This window comes from Equus przewalskii, chromosome 18 (assembly GCF_037783145.1).
Source record: "Equus przewalskii isolate Varuska chromosome 18, EquPr2, whole genome shotgun sequence".
Taxonomy (NCBI): domain Eukaryota; kingdom Metazoa; phylum Chordata; class Mammalia; order Perissodactyla; family Equidae; genus Equus; species Equus przewalskii.
The window spans coordinates 14,668,778-14,680,788 of record NC_091848.1 but is presented as its reverse complement, the minus strand read 5'-3'; the positions used below and the strand labels follow the sequence as shown (position 1 = coordinate 14,680,788).

General features: G+C 37.8%; 1 protein-coding gene across 2 annotated transcripts in view; it reads left to right on the top strand.

Moving 5' to 3' along the window:
• SPATA16 (spermatogenesis associated 16) overlaps positions 1 to 6,657 on the top strand; it is a 227,097-nt gene extending 220,440 nt beyond the window's left edge. For both annotated transcript variants that reach the window (XM_070582355.1, XM_008530780.2), the window contains exon 11: positions 6,346 to 6,657. In XM_070582355.1, coding sequence (XP_070438456.1) covers positions 6,346 to 6,468 — 123 coding nt within the window. In that variant the 3' untranslated portion in view covers positions 6,469 to 6,657. The remainder of the gene's footprint in view (positions 1 to 6,345) is intronic.
• The last annotated feature ends 5,354 nt before the right edge of the window (positions 6,658 to 12,011 follow it).

Sequence of the window (12,011 nt, the reverse complement as noted above, 5' to 3'; positions counted from 1 at the left end):
CACTTCAGTACCTTTCATTCCATACAAACTACAACAGCGGAAGTGATTGGATCCCTCTCGTTTCCACAGTGCTTCTCCACGTGGTACAAGGAAGATTGTAACGTGTCTTCCTCCCATTGAGCATCTTTCTGTAGAGTGAATCGAGGCCAAACCTACATCATAAAATTAGTAATTTAAAGTTGGAATGGATTTTAAAAGTTTATTTAATCCAATCCCCAGCTCACACACAACTCACAGATACTTCCTGCCTCCAAAGGAGTGGTGTAGGGTTTGATTTTCAGTCTCTGGTGATGAGGGTCACCATGCCTCAGCCTGAAATCCCTTCTGTTTTTATACAGTTGTGAAAAAACAGTTATACCTAATATTGATATAATAGCTACTTTTCGATTATTTGACTACTCATTCAATTATTCGTTGATTCAACAAATATTTATTGAGAACTTACTATGAAACCACCAGGCACTGTACAATGTACTGCTGTTACAACCTTCATGAGTGCTTAGCCATTTATGAAGAGCTTTTCACAAACATCAAGCCATTTAACCTTCACAAAAACCCTGTAGATTATGATTATTATTATTAATTTGTTATTTACACTAGACATGAGAAAATTAGAGTTCAAAAGTTAAGTCACATCACTAGTAGAAGAATTGAGTACCAAACACATCCTCTCATTCTGGATAGCACTCTCTTTCCAATATATAAGCTAACACAAAACAAATCCATCACTCTTTCCACAGAAGAGCCTTGATATAACCCAAGACACCACAGATTCCTGATACATTTTCTCTTCTCATATTAAACACCCCCATATCTTTCAACTTTTCTTCCTATAATTTGGAGTTAAGACCCAGGGCACACCCAGAACTGAGCATGATAGCCCAGATGTGATATGACCTGAGCAGAGAAGGGAGAAAACCATTGCCTCCTTTGAGACAGACATTGTCGTCTATAATCAGATCGGATTTAGGGGAGGGAACCAGAGAATACTGTGATTTATGTTGAACTTGCAGCTAACATATGCTCTCAGAAACTCACATCTCTCCCCTCCTTTCTTGGCCCCCTCCTAATTCTGCCTTTTGTATAGTGGAATTTTGAGACCTAATCACAAGACTTTAACTTCTGTCAAATATCTACACTTAGCACAGTTACTGAGGCCGTATCCCTCACAGAGTAGAGACCAAAAACACAATGACTTAGGTAAAGTTGCTTAGCTTTTTCTCTTATTTCACTTTTCTATGTATTTTTTTTATTTATGTTTTTCCTATTTACTGGGCATACAATTCCAGATTCAAGTATTAATACTATTACTGAATAATAGCAATTCAGACTTATGCAAATGCTTCACATAAATTGTTTGATTTAATCTCACTAGAACCCTGCGAAGCATTTGACAGATGAGAAAACTTGGGTTAAAAGAAGTTAAATAAGTTTATCCAAAGTCTCACACCAAGAAATTGCTGGAACTGGGATACTAACCCAGACATATCACTTCAACCCAGCAGGTCATATCTCTGCCATGACCACTTTTTTGTTCCGAATAACTAAAAGCATCATTTTTTTGGTTTGTTTTTCTTAGCGCTTTTTAACTGCTAGAATGCTTCTCACGTGGTGGACTACAAAACAGTGGGTTGTTTTTTCTTTTCAATTTGGAGTTTTGCATCATTCTGCCTTTTAGCCTAGTACTAGGCTATTGTTACAGGTCAGTTTTTTAACACATTCCTGATTATGTGACCTTTTTTTGATCCCTTGTATTTGTCACTAATCGAACTCATTCTTTTTCCCTAAAACTATTCCTCTAGTTGTATTCCTTGCCTCTGTAAGATATCATCATCTCAAGTTAGAAACTTCACAGTGATTCCTAATTCTGACTGTCTTCTTATCCCAACACAGACTTTTTCATCAAGACTGTAGCCCCCACTTCCTAAATGTCTCTTAAATCCTTGATGCAGGCCCTCATAGTATTTTTCATATCTTATTGCGCTGGTCCCCTAATTAAACCACTGGCTTCTAGTCTCCCGGCTGCATGTCACTCCACAGAATGGCGCCAGATTGATCTTTCTAGCCACATAGGTAAATATTTTTCAACTTTTTGCAAGCGGACCCCAATCTATATTTCCTGCTGTATATATCTCTACTCCCAGTCCCCTCATGCCCACATCTACGCTATAAGCAACTCATCCCTATCAAATAACCCATGTTCTTTCACAGCCTTGCTTCTATGGATGACGTTTCCTCTGTCTGGAATGCACTTCTTGTCCTGACAAAGACCCGGCTCCTCTCACCTCCAATATACCTTCATGTTCCTTCAGATAGAATTCACTGTTCTGACATTTTTGCTAATAGAACTTTTGTACGTATCTTTTTTTTGAGGATGATTAGCCCTGAGCTAACATCTGCCTTCAATCCTCCTCTTTTGGCTGAGGAAGGCTGGCCCTGAGCTAACATCCATGCCCATCTTCTTCTACTTTATACATGGGACGCCTACCACAGCATGGCGTGCCAAGTGGTGCCATGTCCGCACCCGGGATCCGAACCCCTAAAACCCACGCCACCAAGAAGCGGAACGTGTGCACTTAACCGCTGCGCCACCGGGCTGGCCCCTGTACGTAATTCTTAAATAAACATTTATGCATTGTTGCAATCATTTTTTCATTAACTGCCTTTCCTACATGAATGTGAGATCCTCACAAAAATCCTCTTGACATTTTTGTTTCTCTCTCTAGTATAGCGCCAAATACATAGCAGATGTTCAATAAATATTTGCACGAATGTACTTCCTTTGAAATCTGCACTGTCTAGAAATTTTCCTGTAATATATATATAGATCTATTTAGTTACCTCCACATTTCTCCCTAATTAGCATTATTTGTTTTTATACTGTTAGAATTTCAATGTTGAGATCTCCTCTACTTCTCAGCCTGTCTTCTCTTTTAGAGTTTCATATTCATCTTTGTTCTGAACTTTTTGAATCTACACTAAATCCTCACTGATAGAGTTTTGTGTTAATGAATTAAAAGGTCCTGAGAAACTAGTTGATGACAATTTCATTACTTTTTGATGTGGATTATGACTGATAGCCATGTGGTACATGAGAATCCACCCTTCTTCTGAACTTCGTTCCCCTCTATCATCTGACATCCCAAAATTCTCTGAAAGCTCATTTGGTCTGACGTCCATGCCTCTGTAATGCCAAGTCAGCTTTGACACATAGATACACGAGAAAATGTTACGTGCTCTTCTTGTAAATGGGAAAATTAGATCTAGAATGACCAAGTAGCCTGTCTTATATAGTTAAGCAAGTAGATTCTGTATGGAAAAGAAAAACTAATAAAACCTCTGCTCCAAAATCTGGCTCATTTCCTTCCTGACATGCTTACATATTTCTTTGTGTTTTATTTCCCTAAGGGCTTTATAGAACTTTCTATCACTTGCAATCTGTTCTTCTTAGTTATATGAATCTATTTTCTCTTCAACCAGTATTTTTCTTTCCTTGACTTAAAAAAAGAACATAAAGAACTAGCTTCACTAAAAACATGTCGCAGCTCTCCTACACGTCAGTAAGTACAGAAGCTAAAATTGGCTCACTTTACTGCATATTGTGTCATTCATCTAATGGTACAATCTAAGAGAATAACCTCTGATTTGAAAAATGTGAGGGCTCATCCTAAGACTGGACTACTTAGATCTGACGTCAGTACAAGTCATGGAATTTTTGACTTGGTATGTCCTTGGAAATTATCCAGGCCAACACTGTCTTCACCAAAGCTGGGTGAAAACTAAGCTCAGAAAGGCCAAGTGGCTTCTCTGGGGTCACAGATTGGGGTTATAAGCCAGGCCAAGAGCAGACCTCAACACTCCTGACTCCTTATCCAGTGCCCTGTCTACCTCTGCATGTTTCAAGTATGGAGACCACACTTGGTTGTTATTTTACCTCAAGAGTCTCAAAGCTAAACAATGGTAATAGGATGATGGCATATGAATGTAGTGATTAATTTGTAAAAGAAAAGAAAGCCTACTGACATGCTCCCTACCAGGCAGCACTTTGATTGGGGAAACACGCATTGGTTTCTGAATGTCTTCACTCTGTTATCAGAGTTGGGATTGCTGAGGATCTACCATATCCTAGGTGTTGGGAATAGTGAACAGCGTGGACCTAGTTCCTGCCTTACGGAGCTTAAAACCCAGATGAGAAGACAGTATACAAATTATTGTAAACAGTTATGTAAAAAATTCAATATGCAAAGAGATGAATGAGCTGTTACTGAGAGAACCAACCTGGTGTGGGTTATCAGGGAAAACTTCCCTGAGGCACTGATATTGAACCTGAAATCCAGGCGATGGGTAAGGGTTCCAATGGACTATTCCATCAGAGACATAGCATTAAGAAAATACACTGTGCAGAGAACACTACACAGCTGTGCTCAGATAACTGAGAGACATACCACATGGCTGAGGCAGATGGAGTGATAGGAGACAGAATTAGAGATGCAAGTGAAACCAGATCAACCAGAGCTATGTAGGCCATGTTAAGGACTTGGGAATCCACTTAGGTATTTTAAGCAAGGGAAAAATGTGACTGGATTCACATTTTAAAAAGATCATTCCAGTGTCCTTAGGAGAATGGGTTGAAAGGACAGGGTGTAGACAGACCAGGTAGGAAGCGAACACGTGGGCCAGGTGAGCCATGCATGTAGCGTGTACTCTAAACCCCCCAGCTTAATTTAGTGATCCTCTCTATTCCAAAGACACATTGTGTTTCTTCTTCTTCCTCTTTTTTAGTGAATAGCAACCCAGTTAGTCAACACTGCTCTTAATAAACACAATGAAGAAAAAAACAGCAGCCACCTAATGGATATTTAAAAACAATTATTTTTCTGTATCATTGAAGGAAGCCTTTTTGTTGCATCAGGATTGTAATTTTAAATTGTATTTGGGCTAATTGCAAACATTCTAATTGTAAAGAGCTTTGATTTAAATGATACATTTTCAGTGCAAATAACATGAGTAAGTCATCAACTTTGAAGTAACAGTAAAGTGTCATCCATTATTTTGTTTTGATTGTGCTCTATGTTAATTTGTTACTTATGATTTTGGTGTAATTGGATGGTATAAATGTATGGAATACATAGAATAAAGCATAGACTTCATGACCATCCAAAAATATTCTGTCAAATTATTTTGATGATTGCCGCAATGATTAGACATCATAAACAACAATGCGCTTTTGGAAAAATCTAGCTGAAGTAATTTTAGGTTTTCAAAAGAATTATTTTCACATAAATAAGTTACCTTTTTTTCTTAATGAAACCAGTGGACAGTTTACGTCACCTAGTGTGATATAAGACCTAAGTATAACATATAGATGAGTGCTACCATTTATTATTCTCTTTCTGACAGTCTGAATTATCTTTTGGATACTACTCTGAATGATAAATCAAGTGATTTAAAGGTAGAACTCAAAATTGGAAAATTGAAGTCGTAAGTGCTTTTATCTTAAGCAGATGATATGTTCACGCACCATGAATAGTAAATGCCCCAGCTTTGAGCTACCTTTATGACAGTTGGCTCTTCAGTGAGTGAATTGAGGTTAATACAATATGCAGGTCCTGGGAGTCAAGGTTAAGTATGAATTGTTACATCTGCAGCCTTTCATGAGGGCCCAACTCAGCATATATGTAAACTGTTTTATTCTGTAGTTCTTTCTGACAAATAGTATAATACATTCAACCAACTGTCATTAAATAATTCCAAGTTTCCTTTGGAGAAAAACTAATAGTTTATTTTTAAGAATTATTGTTTTGTATATCATGATTTTTATCTTATTCCCTAAGGTGTGGCATTTTTTAAGGAAATGTATTTTTTCAAAATTTCCTTTTGATTTAAAAGAGAAATGTTTCTTGCTCAGAAAATCTGGAATATTCATTTTTTCTCCCAAGTTGGCCAGGGGCATACAAATGCTAGAATCTCTGGCTTTGAGTAGGGTGAATTTGTTTGTTTTCATTCTTCTGTTTGATAACAAATTAATTTTTCACTATTCATTTCTTTTGGAAATCCCTGGTTTACCAACCATTAAAGACAGCAAGTGATAAGAATCCTCATCCCCATACCCAGTACATAGGATTGTGTGATAAAGCAAACTCCTGGATCTCTGCTTCAGGTTCTGAAAACAGGGGACCTGAAATGGACACAGGAGGTTTTTATGTTTAACTGTGTCTGCCTGTGCCAGTTCTGTTCCCACATGGGCCTGTATGTGCCATTTAATTTTAAACACCTCACCATTTTTGTAAGTATACAAAACCTGGGAAAACAACAAATCTTGTTGTATCTGTTTATTTCTTCTAGGTTGGACAAATTGAAGACTTTCTATACCAGTTAGAGGATAGTTTCTTAAAAACTAAAAAGCTGAGAACAGCTCGAAGGCAAAAAACAAAAATGAAGCGGCTTCAAACTGTGCAGCAAAGCTAGTCACCAGGGAACAGGTGCTACCACCAGGACCACCCAGGATGCAAGGGCGTCCCCCAGCCTGACTGTGACAGCCCCGTGACAAAGGCTTAAAGAGGGAAGAGGTGACACTCCCCTCGGCTCATCTTTAGCAAAGATGTTCTATACTTCATTAATCTCGACTGGCAGCAATAAATGTTCTCAGCAAGTTTGTCTCGGTTCTTGTTCAAATTCATCTTGTTTACTTAAATAGCTTATAAAATAACCATTGCTCCCTCTTCAATCTGCTTTGGTCTTTCAAAATTGACTAAGATATACCAGGTTTACCCAAATATGCTTACAGTGTATGTATATATTCAAGTATATTTGTTAAGAATTATTCACATGCCAAATACAGATATGCACAGACAATATAAATAGAAATGTAAAAAATTATAAAACTGATAATATGCTTTCTCGATCTTATAGAGATAGTTATGTGGTATGGCTGATATTGTCAGTTATCTCGTTATTCTTTCCTCCTGACCCTTTTTATTCCCTCCCCTTCAATGACTCAGCACAAACGCATGTATATGAGAAGGTGGTGAGTCGATAGCCATCACTCAAGACCTCAGCTGACACCAACAAGGGGGCTTGAAGATAGGACAAGAAGGAGGAGCTCAGATACAGAGTAAAATAGACAGGAAAACATAATTTTTAAAAATACTGGAAAAAAATGAATAGGATCTTAGAGTACATTGATAATGAACAACATGAAAAGGAAAAAGGGAATAAAATACTTAGTGCTGAATTTTTAATTATGTAGTGAAGTTGTAAAAGAATCAATAATTTAGTCTTAAATGTATGTTAATTGTATAGTCATAATTATGCAGGATATAAATATTTAAAAATTTTGACATAAAATAGGACGTTGATTTCCTTGGGGACCATTTGCTTAATTCTTATCTTTATCAAATTGTCCCCTCTTTTCTACCCCACTGCACCCAGAGAACACCACCGTTGCCACCACCTTTCCTCAGGTTAGTTATTAATATGAATATAGTCAGTTAAAGACACTGGAGTTTAAGAAACTCATGTTTCTAAACTCACACTAGCATGATGTCTCAATTCTGTTCTCATAAGTACTGGAAAATAATTTCTTTCTGTGGGCGCTTGAGTCTAGCCAAATGTGGGAATCTACGGTAAATGGCTCAGCCTCCCATCTGACCACTTCTGCTCTTATCACTTCTGACCATTGTCCAGAAATTTCCCGTTATTAAAAAAAAAAAAAAAATCCTTGCAACATGTCTAGGAAACAAATCTTGTCAGCTTGGAATTTTAACTTAGTGTTAAAATTTTACTTTCCAAAAGGATTTCTACGTTCCATGAGCAACAGTTGTGTTTTTTTTGTAATTGGGTTGGAATCTTAGTACTGCCTGTTTATTTACTCAGCTATTTTCTGAAAGGCCTGTTGATATTCAATAGCTGTTCAATTGCTTTATCTTTGTTCTTTGAAAATTAGGCTCTCTAGTTCCACAGTGCCTAAAGATTGTATTTGAAAATAGTATAATTACAATTATTAGATTATGGCTTTACTGTTTGACTATTTCCCCCATATCCAATACTAAATATCCATCGGTTATTTTGACTGGGACTTGGGTAGAGAAAGTTAGCTGGTCTTAGGAAAGATAATATAAAATGGAAATTCAAAACTTTCAAAAGAAATTTTTTTCCAGAAAACAAATAAATACTCATAGCTCTTCAACAAGGCATCAAATCTTTAGAATTCTTAATAGGTTCAGTAGCAATGTCCATAAAAATGAATTTTGTTCATGGTTTCAACATTAGTGTCAAGCCTTGAATAGCAATAATGCAGCATAATTTCCTGCACCTGGCCTCCCATTCCTTATTTGTTTTTAGGCTGTCTACAGAGGAAGGATTTGTAAAGCAATATGATATTAGTAAAAAAAAAAAAATTAATACCAGAGAAAGCAGAGTTTACAAAGTACTTTCAGAATGCTCGTTTTATTTCAACTTGACAAGAATTTCATCATGCATGCATTTTCTCCATTTTGCAGTTGAGGAGAACAAGACCCAAAGAGGTTAATGCCTTGCTTGACTCCAAAGACGTGTTCTGTCCCCTACTTGCTCTTTGAAATGTGGTCCAGGGTTCAGCAGCATCAGGACCACCTGGAAATATGTGAGAAATGCAGAATTTTAAGCTCCTTCCCCAGATCTACTGAATCAGAATCTGCATTTTTAAAAAGACCCCTGGGCGAATTATCTGCACATTAGAGTTTGAGAATTGCACCCTTACCATATTGGAAACTGTTTTCCTGTCAGCTCAACATTAACCTGACACAAGGGCTGATGACGTAGCCACTCTTAGGTTTTTGTCCAAATAAATGTCTCCTAATATAATCATTTCTGCAAAGGTTTATGCACCAAAAGAACCAAAAGTTAAAAGTTTAGTGATATATGTGCTCTTTCTCTGCCATTTTCTTGAAGATATATGGGATTTTATCTGTAACATTTCAAAGACAGTAAGTGAAACAAAAGGAAGACATATTGGCTGAAAAGGAGAAGTGATAGACACTTGATGATCAGACTGATTTGAATAGTATTAATTGTCTAGCTAGTCCATGCCCTAATTGCTTCAATAATCTCAGCTTCCTGTGTCTCCCACTGCTTCCTATGTCCCTCCATCATTTGCTGATGCATCTGGATGGGGAACGTTGCTCTGCTGATCTCTACTGCTGGGAGCAACTTGTCTTTCAAATATCGAAACAGATTCTTCCCAACTTATCTACATTCGGGTGATAAATTGTCTATAAAATGTATTTCGAGGGACTGCCACTGGATATTCTTCTGTAAGAAATAGTTTAAGCTCTGAAGTCCCACCCCCAAAAGAGGAATCCCAAAGGAGGCCACCCATGATCACATGAAAATCATATGTGATCTGATCCACGTCTACCTTAATGCCAGCCAGTTGATTGTGCTCCATCATTCCTTGACCATTCTTCAAGACATTTTGGTGTTGTTTGCACATGTAGGGGTTAAGAATATACCACCCTAAAATGTACCATGTTGGCATATTGATTATTGTGAATTAAAGGTACTCGAGAAACAGCCAATGCAAGAAGGACACTCTGACCTTCCTTTGTCCTCCTGAAAGCAGGAAATAAACCTCCTATGTGAAAGGTACCCTCCCTGTGCCAGGAGAGTAAAGGACATCTATATCAACTGAGACTGGGAATTTAAGGCCAAGAAGGCTATAAACAAACCTATTAATTCTTCACCATTTACTCCCCCTAGCTGAAACCCCTCTGCCTTGTCAACTCCACACAAATTTGTTATTTCTTTCTTTGTCTAAAAGCTTCCTGCTCTGGTCGCTTCTTTGAGTCTCATTTCTTTGTGGGCCTCCCGTACGTGTGTACATAATTAAATTTGTTTTTCTCCTGTTAATCTGTCTTTTTATTACATGGGGGGCGGTCTCAGCCAAGAACCTAGAAGAGTGGAAGGAAAATTATTTTCCTTCCCTACTGATGTTTGTTTTTCTCAGCTTTTCAGTTTCAAACTTTTCAAACCTACAGAAAAGTAGCAAAAATAGTACAATATAACTAATATACCCTTCGCATAGATTTCCCCAGTTATTAACATTTTGCCTCATTTGCTTTCTCTGCCCCTAGTATCTCTCTCTCTCTCTGTTTCTCTCTCTCATCAAATAAAATCCATTATCACAGCATAGAATAGCACAGAATTCGTAGAATAGCATTCCATAGGAAAAAAACCTTTTTTTTTAATAAAATTACCTCACCGTGAACACACTATGCTAATACCCTGTTTGCAGGTCTAATTTGTTCTCTCTATCAGATTAGCCAAGTGACCACAGTCCCTTAGAAACAGCCGGGGGAAGAGGCTGTGGACAGCACACACCACCCCTCTCCTCCTCCTCTCTGCCGGCCTTTCTGTGGCATTTCTTCCATGGTCACAGCAGCACTGAGCGGGGCAGAGTCCTTAAAGAAGGAAAAGCAAGTAGCAATTGTTTCCTAATTGCTGGCAAGATACAGCCTCAGAGCTGATAACGCACAGCTTTTGGATATCTTCAAGGGGGCCAAACGTTTATTCTTTGAGAACTGACGATGCAATTTTTAAAAACAGCCAAAACTTACTCAGAACCAAGATTAGTGAATAGAGTAGATGGTCAACTGAGTAATGCTACTCTGTGTCCAAGATCACGTGCAGCTGTGAAGTGGTGGCACACACAAAGGCGACTGCATTGAAGAAAGCCTAGCTTCCCAAGGTGCCTCCTCTGAAGAGAACCACATGTACCTTGGTGTCGACATGCTAGTGTGTTTGTTTAAAAAATATCTTGCCAGGCACTTCTATATGCTTCTGAGGGAACAGAAAATTGAATAAATTAAAAAACCTGCCTAGAAAGCAATTTGTCAGTGCGTATCATGAGCCCTAAAGATGTTTATAAGTTTTGCCCCAGTAATTCCACTTTTAGGAAACTATACTAAGGAAATAATCAAATTCGTATTAAAAGATAAAAGTTCAAAGGTGAGGCGAGCCTGGTGGCACAGTAGTTAAGTGCGCATGTTCTGCTTTTGTGGCCCGGGGTTCGCCAGTTTGGATCCCGGGTACAGACATGGCACCGCTCATCAAGCCATGCTGTGGTAGGTGTCCCACATATAACACAGAGGAAGATGGGCAAAGATGTTAGCTCAGGGCCAGTCTTCCTCAGCAAAAAGAGGAGGATTGGCGGCAGATGTTAGCTCAGGGCTAGTCTTCCTCAAAAAGAAAAAGTTCAAAGGTATTCATTACAAGCTTATTTTAAATAGAAAAATAAAATGAACTCAACCAAAATTTTCCAACATAAGTAGTAGACTAAATGATTTACAACAGTCTATCCAATGCTTAACCTAAAAACATAAAAAATTTTGTAATATTAAAAGAAAAAGTAAGATATAAAATTATATACAGCACAATTATAACTAGGTCATAAAATATATGCATATAAAAGACGAAGGAAATACAGTAAGATATAAAGAATAGTTATCTCTAGTGAGGGCAGTTATGGGTGATTTTATTATCTTTTTCTTAATATTATGCAATAAGTGTATATTCCTTGATAATAAGAAAAAAATCCTCAGAAATATTCTCATTATTTAGTATCACTCTGTAGAAAAAAGCCGATTCATATCAGCTTTTCCTTGCCTGTTTGCAAGAAAAAATTATATATTCTGATACTTGCATCCCAGATAATTGCTGTTGCATAGACAGAGGTCAGTGGAAGCATTTTATTTACAAGATTCTTTGCGGCAAAAAAATTTTTATGACTACCGCCACCAAACAGCCCCAGGACATGCAGTCCAGAAGGTCACTGGAGTAGCTATTACACAGAACACCAATTAGGGTGTTTTACCTGCCTTTACAAATAACAGCATGATACCACATGTGGGTTGACCCTCTCCCTGCTTGTGTTCCTCATCACTTTCTCCTCTGATTGTTTGGTTTCATTCTTTCTCTGTACTCACAGGATATCACCTAATAAAATATGGGATGATCACAGACCAAACTCCCTT